The 19,738-nt window shown below is 37.1% G+C and overlaps 1 protein-coding gene across 1 annotated transcript in view; it reads right to left on the bottom strand.

Moving 5' to 3' along the window:
* The window catches only part of LOC127452250 (BAI1-associated protein 3-like), a 70,667-nt gene extending 55,603 nt beyond the window's left edge, over nt 1-15,064 (bottom strand). The window contains exons 1-2 of the mRNA XM_051717597.1: nt 14,913-15,064; nt 15-102 (exon numbers count right to left, since the gene is read on the bottom strand). Of these exons, the coding sequence (XP_051573557.1) occupies nt 15-102; nt 14,913-15,064 (240 nt within the window). The remainder of the gene's footprint in view (nt 1-14; nt 103-14,912) is intronic.
* Between the last annotated feature and the right edge of the window lie 4,674 nt (nt 15,065-19,738).

Below are 19,738 nucleotides of genomic sequence, written 5' to 3'. Positions count from 1 at the left end.
AAGAATAAGGTTACCTCAGTTTCGCAGGCAGACAGCTGACCATCCTGTTTCTGGAGGATTTTATTCATGCGGTCAAAGAAATCCCCGTTTCCCCTGGCAACCCTGGAAAAAGAGATGGATCATTTCAGTCATGAAATGCCGTACCTTTGTTTACCTTTAATTATACAATGTGGCTTTAAAAGGAGTTTCTCTTCTAGTGGGGACTGTAATCACAATAACATACATGCTGAGAGCTCATCTGGAGCTTTACTCATTCACACTAATAAGATGAGCCGAGCAACAGTGTTGAGATTTTGACAGGCATCCAGCAAATGCTTGTTTTGGTTGACATGTAATTACTTGAACATAGATAAATGATGAAGTGGTAATAAACTGTCAAACTGTCAAATGTTTGCTGAAACTGAGAGCAGTGTTGACATATGACAGGATGAGGACAAATTAACAAGCAGATTTTACAATCAGACAATGGCCACAGTTTAAGAAGATGTCAAAATGATGCATTTTAAATCCTCAGCATCACACTAAAGTACTTCTTGTAATTTACTCTACACTAAACAGCTAAGACAAGCCTTAGGGGCCATTCACACAGAATGTGTCTTTGCGCTAAAAAAGCTTGACGCAGCACGACAAATAGAGCGGAATGCAGGTGTCTCAAGACACATTTTAAACGTTGCTCTTTTTAACTTGACACACAGACACGGCATCTAATAAAAATAGCGGGGGAAAAACTGTGAGACTGTGAAACTGGTGTAACGGTCAAAGCAGTGTAAGCATCCATCTGGCATTTGCTAAGAAAAACAACTGAAAAACAGTGTGAATGCAAAAACGCATTCAGAGTGAACGGGCCCTATGCTGGTTAACTGGTCAGTTGGCTGGTTTTAGAGGGGTTTGGGACACTTTTCAACTGGACAGGTTAGGAGACCTGTCCAGGCTTTGAACAGCTAAAACCAACAAGCAATCTTAGGCTGGTTAAAATGTGTTTTCTCAGCAGGGCTTGCCTTAATCTGGATAATAATGCTTTAAAACAGTAGCTTGGTAGCTTAAAACCATGGTTGTCCTCACCAGGCAGCTTAACTAGCTTAACTAGAAAGACTTCTTTTAAACACCACACTGTAAAAATACCTATCTCTACAGTAAATAACCCTTAAAATTAGTTTTCAGGTTGATTCAGTGATGTTAAATAATATTTTTGACTTGAATCATACCAGTTAATTTAGACATTTAACATTTATTTATTTTTTTTTCAGTGCAGCTTCACCAGCTAAACTGTGCTGGTTATTTGACACAATATGTACTGTATTGTGGAAAGCGCTATACAAATACAAATACAAATGACTTGACTTGAGCGGCATGGCTATGATGGTCCACCAAATAGACCAGCACCAAACCAGCATAAATCAGCCTGGAACAGCATGCTGGTATAAACTAGTCTTTGCAGAAGGACATGTAATTTATTACATTACACATCAGAAAGAGCAGTTTTAAAAAACAGATGTGTCTCAGCCAAGCAAAACAAACAAACATGGTGCAGAACATTCAAATCATATTTCACAAGGAGAACTTGTTATGAACCCTGTTGGCTCTAGTTTATCTACAAAATGCCTGTGCTCACTGGGGATTGAGGTGACAGGCCTCCCATCCCTCTGACATGCCTAAAAAAAATCAACAGTTTGAAGCACGTCTCAGAGAGACAGCCTCCATGAAGATCAGAAGATGATGAACATTTTCTTTCCTCATTAGCGTCACTGCCACACTGTTTAAACATTATCAATGCAACAAGTATACAATTGCGTCCTGCTGCTTATGATCCAGACTCTTCAACACTGTCCAATTTAATTTATCATATCGTGAGGCGATTCGGGAAGGGGGCGGGAGATGTGCTTCTCCGGCAAAGCAGGGTGAGCTCCTGGACCCCTGCCACTTGCAAATTTTCCAGACCCAGTCGTCATGGTGATGATATCACTTTCAGTGCGGGATTGGTTGGCAGACCAGAGCACCTAGGGAATATCACCCATCTCTCTTGCTCTGCCCTGGCTGACTTCAGTAGAGTGTGGAGGAATGAGGGGAGAATGGATTAGTATGGCCATACAGCTGTCAGACCCCCATCAGAGCTCTCCACCCCCCTCTCTTTGATTATTTATACTACCTGCCCAAGCGCGCCACATTTCTTTATCAGCACCATCACAGCAGGAGTGCATCAGAGACCTGTGCCCCCAGATATCCAACAGAGCGCTCATGGGATTCCCTCTGGAGATGAATTAGCGGTGAAACTTTGAGTCTGCATACATTTGTTTATAAGTATCCAGTAAATCAGTCTGTATATTATATAATTGTCTGGCTAATCTAGGACTGTATAGACTATTTTATTCTCACGCCTGGGAAAGAAAAATCACAACTGAGATCTCTTTAATATCGCAATTGTTTCTCTGAGGCTGCAGTGAGAAAAGAGAGCACATGGAGACTTTTGCTTAAAGGTGTTGTACATGATTTCAGCTGTTTTGCTAACTTTCAAGACACGTCAGTGAAACATCATCACATTGCTAACTCCAAAGACATGTCGGCAAACCCAATTACACAAAAAGTTTTCAATGCATTTTGGATTGGCTAAAGAAACCTTGTTTTGTTGGTACAAACCAAGGGCTGTCACAGAGACAGGTGTGATTCTACAGTGATATCTGCCAGGTAGTTGGAACGTTTTACATGTTTTCAAACAAAGTGAGTGCTTTTGAGTTGATCTCAACAATGTCACAAACTGTGCTCAGAATTGCCAAAATAATAACAACAACAACAACAACAACAACAACAATACTAATTAAAAAATCAAAACTCAGAAGTTTTAATATTAAATCAAATACTTTCTCATCACATTCTTCTAAGACAAAATGATTGGTAACACTTTACATTAAAGTTCTATTTGTTTAGGGTATATAAAGGAGTTCATTGATGACTATGAAGTAATTTACAAATGCATTATAAATCAATGATATGCAGTTGTAACAACATGAATAAAAATGACAACTTTCATGCAACTTTTCATTTCATACCTGCCAAATAGTGATCATTTTAACTTAAAATGTTATACATGCTTCTAACATTTATTTTATCTTTTATTAATCAAAAAACATAAAATGCTTTAATTCATAAATGATTAGTTTCACAATGCAACAAAAAAAAGATTATTATAGTGAGATTAAAATGGGGGTTATGTAATTTTGCTACAGTCTTCATTGTGTTTATTTTAATTACTGTATTGACTCACTTGTGTTGTTACTTTCCTTGCCATGCTGTTGCCACTTCCTTGGAATGCACGTGTAGCCTATGAAAATGTAGGTACATTTTCATATGTTACTTAATATTGAATGAAGTGATATTAAGCATTTATAACTTGAGATAAAATGACTAACTATTTGGCAAGTATGGCATGAAAGTCACCCTTTTTATGCATGTTATTATAACCATATATTAATGATTTATAATGCATTTGTAAATGAATAAATAGTCATTAATGAACCCCTTTATAAACCATAAACAAATGGAATAATAATGCAAAGTGTTACCAAATGATCTGAGCTCCCTTGCAAAACTCTAGAGTTCTGGCAAACCACTGTGGCAAATATGCCACAAATTTGCATCTCATTATTTTCACATACAAATGAGCTTTGCGCCAAACTTTTCATTGTTGCAGCAGGTTTGCCATAGGAAAGGTTTGCTGCAAGTTGACCACTACTAGTGAAGAGCTGCAATCTCCTGGTAATAATTGCTACAAATTTTCCACATATTAACCATTTTAGCTCTGAAGGTATATTTAAAGATTTCCTGTTTCAGTGGCATACCCAAAATTAAAGGCTTATAACTAAAAAAAAAAAAAAAAAAGACAAGGAGGGTCGTTTTGGTATCATTTTAAAGAAACATTTTAAAAAATATATTATGATATAGATTATGATAAATTCTGAGATTCTCAGTTTAAGAAACTGCAGAAATGTTTTTTTTTATTTTTTTTTTATTTGACATTATATACCTCAGGGTGTAAATAAGATGGCTCCAAAAAAATTGCTTTTGTTTTGTTCCCAATCATGTCACCTGTAACTGAGTAAAATGTTGTGTTGATACAACAAAGCAATCAAAATTATATAATTACAAAAATAAACCATCCTAGTGTCCAAAAATGTCTCCAAGTGTCCAAAAGCCTCTCCAAACAAATAAAACATAATAATTGTACATAATAACTAATTACACAAGTGAATACAACAATAACTAAAGGTTTGTATAGCATGCAGACATGATTTTAGTAATGAGATTTCACAGAATGAGTTTCATTCTGTGATATATGAGTCATCATTGAGTCTGTGTCATGTACTTGGCACCAACTTATGGTGGCCATATGCAATTGTGATTGACCACATGATTCTCTGCCCAAATATGGAGGACTATCACCACTGGATAGAGCAATTTGAACTCAATCCGGTTTAGCGTTCCATGACACTAAAGTATTTCCAATAATGTCATCTGATCCAGGAAAGCAAATGTGTTTGAAGGCAGATAGCAAGATGCCAGATGGCCAGATTTTGTGTGCACATTGTGCTTCGTGTGGGTTATCTAATGACCTATGCTTCTGATTATTTTGTGTGTGGGCTCATTTTAAAAGAAAATCACCTCTTGTAAGTAATGGTATGTGATATTTTATGTTCTGTGTATTATTTGTGAAGTTATAAGCAAAAACGTGGCATATGAGCATCACCTCTTCACATGAAATATGTATGTCAAATATATATACTTAGCTATTACTCACTGGTCTACTCTTTGAGAGCTTTCCAGCAACATATGACACATGGCTATTTGATGAGTTTGATGTTTTTATCGATTACAATAATATGTACAGAGCAAAATTTTTAATACATTATCAGAACGGAACACTTCTGATTTGTCTGCAAATTTAAAAGCAGACCTATCCAAGCTTAAAGGGCTAACTACTCATTTATTGCCAACAAGCCATTTTTGCAAGGGTATACTATCTGCATTCATTTTGTAGCTTTGTTCTCTTACTGTATGTTGGGAATTGTCATATTTGTGTCTTTTTCGGGTTTCTTTCTTGGAAAGGTTATGGGTGAAAACCAATGATGAGAGTGATGCTTGGGAGTCATGAACTCTTACCCTCTACCCTTGCATGACTTTAGATCACCAATCAAAGCTTTTCAACATTTCTTATTATTATTTGAAAGTGACTAATAAAACTTCTGTGATTCAAACGAATGACACACATATACACACAGACTCATAAAAAGTCAGTACGCTTATTTGGCTTTCCACATTTATGTTGCTAGGAAACAGACTTTTCCATGAAGCTTTTTATTATTTTAGCAATATTGTTTGTTTTCATTATTCAGATTTCAAAGGATGTATCAGAAAGAGAGAGAGAGAAAAAAAAAAAAAATTATTTATTGTGATATCACATGCACACACCAAGACATACGCACATAGGGGATGCACAAGCAACCACAGACTGAAAATTTGGCTCGGCACATATGAGTCAGACGAATGCCCTGTGAAATGAAATGTAAAGTATGCAATAATGATTCTTTGGTTTAGGTGACATTTAGAGATAAGTAATTTTGCTGACTTCGTGCAGAAAATTAAAGTAATGCTTGCCCACACAACAGGAAATACAATTCTGGATGAGCTCATTAACTCTGGTTCCATTCGGGCCCTTCAGGTTGTACTGCATGTGACTGCGCTAATTTTTAGTGCTGCCGCCAATCAGCCATACTCCTCATATTTTCCGCTGTGTACTGTGGGTGCCTCATAATACAAGATTTTTTCTCCTAACCAGGTAATTTAGATGTCTGTCACAGCTTTACGAATGTTACACATCAAGGCTCCTATTGTTGTGTTTCTCACATCAAGGTGATTACAGTATCTCAGAGAAACATGAATCTAAACTGTAACAGCAACCCTCTCATCTTCACAAAAGAAAACATTTGTTTACGGATGATTAAGAATTAATTTAACATTACTGACTACTTTGTTTCTTTTTTCTTTTCTTTTTTGTAGTTTGTCAAGTTTTGGATTGTCATATTTCAATTTATTCAGCCTGATCTCATGGCAATTATGTGACTGTGGCAACATTTTTGCTAAATTATATTATGTGGTTCTTTACACATAACACGTAGTTCCGAGTCGAAATGTCCACTATGTGGTGCAAAAGCAATAGAATTCTCCCAAACTGATAAGGTTTTTAATTGTAATGCCCTATCGAGTCATTCAACAAAACTTACCTCCCTACCCTAAATATCAAGCCTAAACATAACCGACAGTGTCAAAAAAGGCAAATGCAATTGCTGAAGCAACCATGTCATTTTGTGGTGCTTTTTTGACACTTTCAGCTCACGTGTCGACTCACGTGCTCTTGTTGACTCGTATCCTGGTCCTATGCATCAAATGTGCAATGCTCTATCAGTTGAGCTACTGCGTAATTTGATTACAAATGAGGTTGGTCGTATACAGGTAATGCAAACATTAAAATATTTAGCCTTAAAAGCTTTACTGTGGTTAAGACACATATTATATGTCTAATGGTAGTTTTCATTCGTAAGTACATAAATTCTTAGGCTTTAAAAGTGTGTTAAACATGTGAGGATGTGTATTCATCAACCTGTTACATGTCCGGCATAATCATACAGGCTCATTAAACCAAGTTTAAACTTGTTTTACTGATATTTCAGAAATATAACCCACATAATTTCTTCACTGACCATAGATATTCCTTTATAGTAACTTTTATTAACATTAACAGACATTATTACATTCCATAAAGCTTAAAAGATTATTAAAACTGCAGCGCTGCCTATTTCCACCATTGAAATCTGCAGCTCGAAAGAACCCGGAAGCACAGTTTCCTGCAGTGTGATGTCAGAGTAATTTAATCTGTAAATATTTTCAGGTCCTACTGTGGCAAAGGCTGGCATACTGGGGTAACAGGTGCAATACTATGGCAAAGGTGCTAGCATGTTAGCATTAGCATTAGCCCATGTAAACATTACAAATTACACATAATCTAATGCAAATATCTTACTTTCAATCATCATCAAATTGTTATAACAGCTTCTTTTACTGATTTAATGTGGATTCCACTCATAGAATGAAGCAGAAAGCATAATATTTCTAGAATTTGCAGCCTGAGTCCAGTGCCAGATCCAGAGCTGTTCAGTAAACCTATACAAATACCAGGGATTGCTTGGAAAATATTGACAACCATACATTTTCATAGTCATCTATATATTCATGACATCTTTCATCAGACTCAGCTTTACATAGAGTTTATACATATAGATCCGAATGAGGAAGTCTGTTCATGTGGTCTCTGATGTGATACACTTTTATCTTCATGTCCATATCTGGATCATTTCTGCGCTGCAGTGGCTTCTGGCTTCGTGGTTGAATGGATAACATGCTATATTTAACAGATGACCACGAATTTCCAATTTATATGAGACAAGTATCATATCGTATGCAGTAAATGTAAACATATATAAACAAAGTGATGGAGCGCCCGCTGTTGGTAGTGACCATCAACATTTTTACAAGATTTCCTGTTTAACATGAATTTGAGTTCATTTGAAATTTTCATACATTTAACTTTTATACTTTTGACTTGTTCTTTGTGACTTTGTTGAATCTTAAATAAACTGTGCAAATATTCAACTGTTTTGTTTTGCTTTAAGTGTATTGTGTAAGTTTGCCAAGCTTACATTCAAATGTCTTGCTTTGGTTTACACTCTGGAAGTGTTCGGTTATCTCTCAAAAGTACAATTACTAAAACTAAAACTGAAACTAAAATATATAAAAATGAAATAGAAATGTGTTTACAAAATAAAAACTAAACTAAAACTAACAAAATCATTAATGAAACTAACTAAAACTAAACTGAAATGTATAGCAAATTTGAAAACGATATAAAATAAAAACTGATTTGAAAATGCAAAACTATAATAACTTTTTTCAGCTGCTCATGTGATGCTAAAATGGCAGCCCCCATGAGGCACCCCTGCTCCATGTAGAACTGATATGACTGAACTCTTTGTCTCACATGAGTGGTCATGATTTTATACATATGTTTCAAAATTACTATTAATTTATTTGTAAGTAAAACTTTTTAAATGAGGAAAAAATGTATTGAGTGAACTTGTAAAGGTGCGCATAATAATCATTAATCAGTTATGTGGCAGTGACACCTAGTGGTGTAAATTTATGATCATGGTTCCAGCACACATCTCATTTATTCTTAGTCTACTACTACTTTATTATTAGTAAAGTTATAATCAACAATGCAGTTTTTTATTGCTTTAGAGCGAGGGTGAAGGATAGACTCACTCATTAGAAGGACAAAAATGTTCACCTCTGCACTGATTCAATAAAAAGGTTGTGGTTTTATGGTGGTGTCTTGCCCCTTAGAAAACCACCCACCTCCTCTTGCCTTTACAATGATAACAAATTGCCCTCTGGGGGGTTTCAGTGTCAGCTTTGGTCTGCGGTTTGATTGACAAAATGATCAAATGAAATTAGCATTCATGCAGATGCTATCAAGACAATAACGCTATTACAAACTTTCTTATCTAATCAATAGCTGATAAGGGAAATAATGGTGTTCCATTAATGTTTCCACCTATTCATTTTTTTAAACGAATAGATCTGTAGATCTCCCATAGGCTGTAATCAGAGTCACATGTGCTGTGAAAACAGTTTACAGGAAAGGGATGCTCTGCACAGCTGCGTATCATTTGCATAATATTAATGAGTGAGTGTCTGGGTCAGAGGCATTAGTTCTCTTTGGTGCTAATGAAGGAGACAAACAGCTTCCTTCAAACCTAATGATGGCAGTCATACAGCCTGAGGTAACAGTGTCTCACACAGATCAGAGTCCTGTCTAGTCCAGCTGTTAGTTAAAGGAATAGTTCACCTAAAAGTCATTTTGTTCTCACCCTCATGCTGTTCTTTTTTCTGGAAACACAACAAGAAGACATTTGTAAGGATATTCACACATGTCTTTTTCATATAACAACAGAAAAAAGCACTATAAAAGTACCATAAATGTAGTCCTTGTGTTGTGACTATTCCAAGTCTACTAATTTCAAATGATGCAGAAATGTAGGTCGTTATTCACTTATAATCCTCAGTAAGTTGAAATCAAGAAGTGGATCAGTCTGATTCATGAATGACTCGTTCTTTTGAGCCAGTTCTTTCAATGAATCTGTTGATCCTGTAAAAAGATTGGACAGAATGATTCATTTACAACTCACTTATCCAGGCACAAAGGTTCTTGAGTAAATGGCTCATTGGAGGGGAAGATAATCTGTGAATAAGGACATACATTTTGGTCTGTTCCACACACAAAGCTATTGAATGGCTAAAGAAGACAGCTTATGAGTCATATGGACTACATTTATGGCCTTTAATTCTGATTTATGGTCCTTTCTCATCATTTACTCACCCTCATGCCATCCCAGATGTGTATGACTTTATTTCTTCTGATGAACACAAATGAAGATTTTTAGAAGAATTTTTCAGCTCTGTAGGTCCATTCAATGCAAGTGAATGGTGATCAGAACTTTGAAGGTCCAAAAATCACATAAAGGCAGCATAAAAGTAATCCATAACACTCCTGTGGTTAAATCTATGTCTTCAGAAGCGATATGATAAGTGTGTCTGAGAAACTGATGGCACGAGAGTAAATGATGAGAGAATTTTTATTTTTGGGTGAACTATTCATTTAACAGATGAGATCACTATAAATTGTTGTTGTATTGAAAAGAACTTCAAGCTGATTCTTAAAAGTTTCCTCTTTTTGTGTTCCACAGAAAAAAAAATAATAGCATGCAGGTTTGTAACAACATGATGGTGTGTACATAATGAGAGAGTTTTCCTATTTGGGTAAACTATTCACTATTCCTTTAAAAACTTTGTGTGTGTGTGTGTATGTGTGTGTGTGGTTTAGGGGTAGGGTTAGGGTTAGGGGATAGAATCTATAGTTTGTAGAGTATAAAAATCATTATGTCTATGGAGAGTTCTCATAATGATAGCTGCACCAACATGTGTGTGTGTGTGTGTGTGTGTGTGTGTACTGGCTAGTTATGTTTAGCCAGAAATTACCCCCAGATTTCATATAAAAAACAACAGCGAAGAAGGTACATCAAATTGAGTGCAAACAATCATTTAGTTCTGTACTGCATATAACAGATGTTTTTACCTCCTAGACAGAGGAGGTGCAGTCATTAAAAATAAAACAGCTCATATTTTAGGAGCAGCTATGATAAACAGACGTGTTTTAGTTGCTATAGAAACCCCAAGGTTCATATATGCCCATCATTACGATTGGCTTTGAAATCAGTCAAAAAGGAATCGGAACAAGACAGACTGAGATGACAACTGAAAAACAATTGACTTTGTTTACCTACAGCAGTGAACTCAGTTAGTCCAAACCCTTAATATTCATGGACATGACTTATCGTATAGCTCTGAATGGTCACATGACCTGAGGGGAAAAAACATTTGTATGTTTGTCTTGTTTTTTCGGAACAAATATCCAAACATTCTTAAAACAAGATAAATTTACTTGAGAAGTAAACCTCCACAAGATTATATGACTTATTTTCAAATAATATATCTTGAATTAAGTCTTACCCCATTGGCAAATAGTTTTTTTCTTGTTTTATGCATACTAAATTGAGTAAAAAAAATAAATACAAAAAAAGCCAATGGGGTAAGAAAAGAAACAAAATATATTCTAAATTATATTCTTTGAAATATGTTTTAACTGTATCTTGTTTTACATTTTTTTTTTTAGATATTTTTATAGAAAAATGACAGATTATTATTATTATTTAAGTAGAAGTACAATCTAGATAATACGTATTTCAACTACTCTTTTGAGTCTACATCCTAAAACTTCCTCTTTATAGGGATTAAGAATGATAAACATGTCCATATGCGGGGGGGAAACGGTTCTGTCTTTGCAGCTGTGGTTGAGAGGCACTGAGAAACACTTTAACTGGATGGTATGTATAGCCTCTAATACTAGTACTTTCTCTGCCTTTTCGAGAAGTTCAAACTGACTTGCATAATCATTTTTTGCTAACCAAGGAGTCCAAACCACTTCGACCTGTGCTGCCTTGAAATAGTTTCAAAACCAAGCCTGAATGGAAAAGAAAAAGCCTTGTAATACTGCATTGAGCAAGAAAGGTAATTGTTGCATAATCCACACAAAGGCCGTCTTGTACTGAATTCTTAACACCGATAAAATTGAAATGTGATAGAGCAAGGTGTTGAAATTGACTCATTCTCAAAGCATTCATGTAGTATAGATGCAGTAAGTGTTCGAGAGCTAAGTGAGTCACTGGCCTATTCGTGGACAGTCATCCCACCATCTGTTAAGATCTGGGTAAGTTAATAGATCAGTACAAAACTTAAACATTAAAAATATAGAAACAGAAGGCCTCTGCTTAATAACATATACAGTCAATTTGAAGGTTCTTAAAGATCCCATGAAATGGTTTGACGAGTACAGTTTTCTTCACTGTGTTGACCAGGGTCAGATCAAAGGACTTTGGTGGGGACTCGGAGATGAGGCCCTTCATTCCATGGGCTCCAGTACATGTAGATACATTATACAAAAATGGGGCTTTGTGTTTTTCCAGAGGGTTGGTACTGATTAGTACTGGGAAATGAGGCCCTACATGCCCATTTGTTAATCCTACCTTGGAGTTGATATACTTCCTATTGAAACAGGAAGTTAGGTGGGACATCTCTTAGAGCTAACCTTTTTTTTTTTTAATAGCCTTTAGTTTACACAGACCAGCAAAACCACACTTGACAGCTCATGCCCTGGACGAAAGCAATGCAGGCACTTTTAAAATGAAAAAATTCCAGCCACTTCCTTTTCAAACCGATTGATGGTTGGGAGAGGTAATAAAGTAGGATCATTTGGGCAACACATGACAGACCATTATATGCTTTTTGCTGTTGCTAGTCAGAGGCAGATGTTATTTATATTTTAAGAGACAGTCTCATTCTAGTAAGCATTTTTCAGATAAAACAGGATGAGTCACTAATACTTTTGGTCAGTTTTCTCAAAAGAGAAAAACTGTGTGTAAAAGTGTGTATCTGCCAAAATGTTGTTTTAGTAAACTTTTAGATGTATACTCTCATACAAACGGCCTCACAGTTAACAGTAACAGACTAAGAGACAAAACTCAGTTAATTTCATATTCTTTCAATTGGCAGGGTTCTTTGAAGACCCTTAAGTAACTATCTTCATTTTGAGAACAATTTTTAGTGTATACACTGTAAAAAAAAATGTGTCCGGTAGCATACTTTTTTTTCATGTGGTAACGTCAAAACTAAATTGTTTTATTCAATTATTTTTTTTTTTTAAATATGGCTAAATCAACCTAACAAATTAGTCTACAGCAACGAATTGTAATTTTTATGAGTTATATAGTAGAAATAGATCCTTGAGCCTTGATTTACAACCAAAAAGTAAATAAATATGATTCAAATTACATTTTTTTATTAGAATGCATGATAGTCTGGTTAGAAAAAGTTTTTTTCATAATAGAAAACATAGGTGTGCAAGAAAAATGCTCAAAAAAATAAACAAAGTGCCCCACACAGGGAGTTGCCAACATAGTGTAAATGTACAATAAATTCACTTGTCAAAAAATATATATTTAAGTAATTGAATTAATATCAAAAACGTGTGACGACTAGTGGACTAATGGCTTAAACTAACGACTACTATTCGACTAGGAAAATCTTTGGTCGGGGGCAGCCCTATCCATTAGGGTATCAATTAGTAAGGTCTCCATTAAAGGGATAGTTCACCCAAAAATGAAAATTCTCTGATAATTTACTCACCCTCATGCCATCTGAGATGTGTATGACTTTCTTTCTTCTGCAAAACACTTTTGAAGATTTGTAAAGCGATCTTTTATAGATAAAAAGTGCTTAAATATCGTTCTTTTTCACACACAAAGTGATCAATTCGTTTTAGAAGACATTCATGTCACCGCTGGAGACAGGATTATTTTTGTGCTGACTATCTGTGCTTTTTGGACCTACAAATATCTAATCACCATCCTCTCCCATTCTAAGGACCTGCTGAGCCTGGATCTTTTTCTACAAATCTTCAGAAGTGTTTTGCAGAAGAAAGAAAGTACACATATCAGATAGCATGAAGGTGAATAAATTATCAGAGAATTACAATTTTTGGGTGAACTATCCCTTTAAGGTTGCACGACTGATTAAATTAAGATTAAAATCGCAATATGGCCTTGCACGATTACTAAACAGCAAAGGACTGCATTTAAGTCTGCATTCACCGCTTCAGTTAGCGCTGCATGAGCGAGTGGCACCCTCTAGCAGGTGTGTGGTACATGCTGAGCAGTGCAGCAATATGATATTATGAAACTGATTATCATATTACAATACAAATCGCAAAGTTCAAAATGATCAAAATGATCGCTTCCAAAATGTTGGCTATAGATGCAGAAAGCTTCAAACACGTCACAGATCAAAGCAATAATCAGCCATCTATCAGAATCATCATGGTACAAGAAAGAGCGTTCATTTTGAGCACGCACATGTAATATTTTGTTCTCGACAATGTGTATAACTATAGCATTTGCGGTAACACTTATCAATAAGGGTCCATTCGTTAACATTAGTTAATGCATTGAGTATCATGAACTAACAATGAACAACATATTTTTTATAGCACTTATTAATCTTTGTTAATGTTAGTTAATAAACATACAATTGTTCATGTTAGGTCATAGTGCATTAACTAATGTTAACATATACAACTTTTAATTTAAAAAATGTATTACTATATTGTGATGAGGAGGAGGGTGTGGCCGAGCCGTGAGGGTGCACAGGCAGTGCAGCTGGCTGAGGACCATGTGACAGCATGTTCGGGGGCCAGCGAACCGGAGTGTTTTTCTTTTTTTCCCTCTCTCTCTCGGGCTCTCCCGCTCTCTTTCTCTCTCCCCTCTCCCTCCCCTTGTCCTACTCAGGTTCCCAGGAGGCGGGGAAGACCAACTGGTGGTGGAACAGCCGAAGGGGCAACTCCCCCCCTCCAGGAAGGGAGGTAGGTCAGGCCGGTTGGTTCCCCAGACTAATTCGGGCATTGGGGGTATGTGACGAGGAGGAGGGCGTGGCCGGGCCGTGAGGGTGCAAGCCTGGCAATGAGTTGCCCCAATCAGCAGGAGAGAGAGATAAGGAGGAGCTGGGAATGCCAGAAGGAGAGAGAGAGAGAGACACACGCAGCAGTGTGTGTGTGTATGTGTGTGACTATGTGTAAGCGTGAAGCAGTGTATTATTGTGTGCGACTGAAAAGTGCAACAATAAATGTCTATGTGTACTGTTCAACCCGGTCCCAGCTTCCTCCTTCCCACACAACAACGAACTGTGTTACATATATGTTGAAGTTAATATTAACCAATATTAATAAATGCTGTAAAATTATTGATCGTTGTTAGTTCATGTTAACTAATGTTGATAACTAATGTTAACAAATGGAACCTTATTAAAGTGTTACTGCATTTGCTAATATTTTTATGCGATACCTCGATTCCTCGATTTTAATCAAATGAAAATCGTGTCGAAACATTAATTTGAATTAATAAAAACTGAAATTAGAAAAACTTTTGATGTTACATTATTTTTTCCTCAGATGAGTGTATTGGTTTTTAGCTTCTTTAAATCCAAAGTACAAAATGCTAAATGCTGAAAATAATTGAGTAAAAAGTTGTTTGTGGCACTCTTTAAAAGGTTCTCCTTTGGCATAACCTTTCTACCAACTGGAACCTTAAGAGTGATCTTCCCATTTTTTTCTTCAGTGTGTACTCGTGATACAAACTCACCTGTGTACGATGGTCCCAGAGCGGCGTGCGAGGGTCGGGGGACTTCCACCATCACTGGAGGTGGAGGCCAGTGGCTCCCTCCTGGTCCTCAGGGACTGACTCCTCTGCACCTGCCTCAGCACACTGCTTTTTAGTTCCAGCAGTGTCGACATGCTCGTTCACTATCTGTGACAAAGACCACACATTGCATCAGCTACACAGCAGGAGAGATGGAAAGGTGAGAGAATAAGCAGACATGTGGGGGCCATTATCACAGTCACTGAGTGCATTTCTCAGAAAGGAGGGAGCAGGGAGAAAAAAAAAAAAGAGGAAACAATTAACCCAGTGTCCACCTCTCAGGCCGGCCAATGGTTGTGCTCGCAACTGGCTCAGTGAGTAATTACAGGCATCATCCCTACCACTCATAATCCAGTTATAAACAAACTTTGCATAGGGTGCTCATGGCTCGTGTCCACTGTTAACTGACGTACACTACCAGTCAAAAGTTTTGAAACACTTGACTGAAATGTTTCTCATGATCTTAAAAATATTTTGATCTGAAGGCGTATGCTTAAATGTTTGAATTAGTTTTGTAGACAAAAATATAATTGTGCCACCATATTAATTTATTTCATTATAAAAACTAAAATTTAATGAAAAAAAAAAAAACGTTTTTGAAATGGATTACTTGGACCAAATAATAAAGAAAAGCAGCCAATAAATGCCCAACATAGATGGGAACTCCTTCAATACTGTTTAAAAAGCATCCCAGGGTGATACCTCAAGAAGTTGGTTGAGAAAATGTCAAGAGTACATGTCTGCAAATTCTAAAATATAACACAGTTTTGATTTATTTTGGATTTTGTTTAGTCACAACATAATTCCCATAGTTCCATTTATGTTATTCCATAGTTTTGATGACTTTACTATTATTCTAAATGTGAAAAAAAAAAATTATAATAAAGAATGAGTAAGCGTTTCAAAACATTTGACTGGTAGTGTATGTGTCAGGCACATTTGTCTTCAGCTGCACCGAGCAGTCACTGGTGTGAAAAGCGGAGCCAGCAATTACTCTCAATGTCACAACGCTGGTGATTTTTTTCACACAACAACTTAAATGTGGTGCAGACAGAGACATTAAGAGTTCCACACAAGCTCTTAATTCCGTTATGGCCAGAATGGTAAGCTTACGCTCAGTGCTCTTAACCTGAGGAGTTTGAGAGCTGTAAAGAACAGCCACTTCATTTTGGCTACGGAGTGCGAATGACTAACTAGTGTGCCACATGCAGTCACATCTTAGGGAAAAGCATCTTCTCTATGCGGAGAGAAAGAAACAATGAGGGGGAAAGATGAGAGCTGTAAAGCACAAACGAAAGAGACTGACAGAATGAGTGGTAGAAGATCTTTTGATTGAGATGTCGCATACAGACTTACAAACAGTTCTTTCATCTCATGACAGTAAATGTCCTCCTTTGTCAAATCTTTAAATGTTACGGGGGAGGAGTTCTTAAGCCCAGTGTTGTTTCAGTTGTTTTCTGTGCATCCAAGACATAAAATACGATTATGGTTCTATGTTTCCTTGGAGATCCTACTACCGCCACAGTCCATGCACAAACCATCTAATGCATATTAAGCACAAAACTGGACAACGCTTTCTCAATTTAGTAAGTCCTAATCTGATTGGCTGGTTTGATAAAACTTCAGTGATTAAATGCACACAGGATATGTTTTATCAGTCCTCCTGGAGTCGTGTTCACAAGGTACCAGGTTGATACAATGAGAGCTTTTTGGATGAAATAATCACTGGATTCGCCAAAGTATGCCAGGTAAGAGTTCTGCCCGTAAACGCCACGTAATGTGTTTGTGTCATTTAGACACTTTCTGTCTAAGGGGGCGGTTCTTGGTCACTTGATCTGGTTACATGAGATTACTGCGTCCCTGAAAACGATATATATCTTAATAATATGGTTTCATCTGGTATTTTAAGATGGTCACCAACTCAGCTAGTGTCTGTTGTTTTAATCAGGGTTAATGTAAAGCTTGTGTCTGGCTTCTCTCTGCATAATTAACCCTGCAGGGCAAAAGGAGATGTTGTGTTTGCTTTTCATATTTCCTTAATTTGACCAGACGTGCTTTTAGAGATGTCGTGGAACTGGACTAAGCAAAATCACAGAATCACAGCACTTTTCCCTACACATTACAAATCACAACAGTCACTGTACTGGATTGGAAAGTAGCACACACTGAATGGCACAGCAGTTTGTTCACCTGAGCTCTCAGCTCTTACTGGTGGCAATTAGCACCAGACCAGCGAGCAGCTGCTTCCCAGGTGAACTCATTTCAATTACGCACTCCACCATCTGAATTGGATGTCACTTCGTCTCAGTCATCACTCCCATGAAAAGCGCGAACTGACGTGCTACCGAACACAAGGCAACAACTGCCAAGAGAGCACTGCCTTAGCCAAGAGCACAAACATCAGCTCCTTCTCCAGCAGTTGTCCCTGCTGAGCTGCTTTCCCTCGCATAGACTCTCGGGCCATGTGAATGACACCGTTGCTCAACAGAGAGATGGTGAGGCTGGCAGTCAAAGGCTTCTCCGCTGGATTCAGAGGGGTCTCTATGGTAACGGCAGAGCAAGAGGAGCAGCCAATACAGGTACACAGGATTCAACAAAAGCTGCACAAAGCAGGTTATATCACCTTGTGTCAGGACAGTTAATCTGACAATGGTGGCTAAGGGATTTTGGGAAAGATTGGCATCTGGCATCTTCAGTGTCTTTTGACTCCCCATTCCTAAACTCACTTGTAAACGTTACGAGTGCAAAATCAGAGATATGTTTCTATTTTTCCATCTGTATTTATTTTGGGTTCTTAAGGAGCTCCTGTATGTTAAAGGGATAGTTCACCAAAAATTACAATTCTGTCATCATTTACCCTCATGTCCTCATATCATTTAAAACTCATATGACTTTCTGGTCCCACTTTATATTAGTTATCTTTAACTTCTAGGTACTAACATTAAAATACATACAATACAATGCATTTATTGTTGTTCTGCAAAATTCTCACAATCTTTACATTTGCTGCTACTGAGGTTGAGGTACGGGTACTATAGGTTTAAGAGTAGGTTTAGGGTTAGGTTTAGGGGTATGGTTAACAGTGTAACTACAGATTTAATTAAATGCAGGTACTTTAAATGTAAGTGCATTGCAACAACACACACACACACACATATATATATATATATATATATATATATATATATATATATATATATATATATGTATATTCATTCAATGCAGTTCATGTGCATTGTGAAGGCAAAGTGCTGCAGGTTCACCCATTTGTGCAATTCCGGACATTTGAACCAGCTTTAAGTTATTATACATATCTAAAAACGCAGCACAGTATCACAGAAATGTAGGAAATGACAGCGTTTCACCAGATCTTTATTACGGAACATTGTAAACTGTCAAATAGAATGTGACACTGCAGTCCACTATCAACCTTCATCAAAATAAAAGCTCCAGGTGAAGTTAGTACTACAGAAATATATCAATACTGGGTGAGCCAGGATCAAACCAGTGACCTTCTTGCTATGAGGCGACAGTGCTACCCACTGAGTCACCCTGCTGCCATTTAAAAAAAAAAAAAAAACATTTAATGTGGAAAACATGAAATTCATTATCTTTATCTAGATTTTTATTTCATTAAATATTTTGAATGATATAAAATCACTTTTATGTCATTTTCCCTGGTTGTACGCAGAAAGGGGGCCCCCAGGTGGGTGGGTGGATGGTTGCTTGGTGCCTCAGAAATTGTAACCCCGCCCCTGCGGAACACAAAAGGAGTTATCTAACAGAATGTCAAAGCTAGAATTTTCAGGGAGGCCTGGGTAGCTCAGTGGTAAAGACGCTGGCTATCACCCCTGGAGTTCGCTAGATCGAATCCCAGGGCATGCTGAGTGACTCCAGCCAGGTCTCCTAAGCAACCAAATTGGACCAGTTGCTAGGGAGGGTAGAGTCACATGGGGTAACCTCCTCGTGGTCACCATGATGTGGTTCGTTCTCGGTGGGGCGCATGGTGAGTTGAGCATGGTTGCTGCGGTGGACGGCGTGAAGCCTCCACACGCGCTATGTCTCCGTGGCAATGCGCTCAACAAGCCACGTGATAAGATGCACGGGTTGACGGTCTCAGACACGGAGGCAACTGAGATTCTTCCTCCGCCACCCAGACTGAGGCGAATCACTACACGACCACGAGGACTTAAAAGCACATTGGGAATTGGGCATTCCAAATTGGGAGAAAAAAAGGGGAAAAATAAAAATAAAATTAAATCCAAAAATGTTTTCCATACAATAAAAGTGAATGCTGACAAAGATTTGAATAACAATTTAAATTTCTGTCCTCACTAAAAGCTATTACATGGCTTCAGATGGCTTAAAATATAGCGTACAAGTCATCTGGACTACTTTTTTGGTATTTTATTGATGTTTTTTGTTTTGTCCTTTCTGGTGTGGTGCTCTTTGTGTTTTTGTTTTTGTTTTTGTGCATTTTTATTGCATACCTATGTTTTCTATAATGAATAGAACTTTGATTTCTCTAACCAGGTTGCCTTGCATTTTAATAAAGAACATGTTATTTGAATCATGTTTTAGTTGAGTTCATTTAGTCTTCATCTCATGTGAGTATTCATGATTTTATACATATTTTTCAAAATTAATATTCATTTATTTAGGAGTAAACCTTTTTTAATGAGGAAACAATTACTGAGTGCACCTTTAAAGAGCTTTTTTTTTTTTTTTTGCCATATCGCCCAGCCCTATTTGACAGCCCCTAGTCCCCA

This window comes from Myxocyprinus asiaticus, chromosome 14, assembly GCF_019703515.2.
Source record: "Myxocyprinus asiaticus isolate MX2 ecotype Aquarium Trade chromosome 14, UBuf_Myxa_2, whole genome shotgun sequence".
NCBI classification, from domain to species: domain Eukaryota; kingdom Metazoa; phylum Chordata; class Actinopteri; order Cypriniformes; family Catostomidae; genus Myxocyprinus; species Myxocyprinus asiaticus.
The sequence above is the reverse complement of the archived record's forward strand: the minus strand, read 5'-3'. Positions and strand labels throughout refer to the sequence as shown.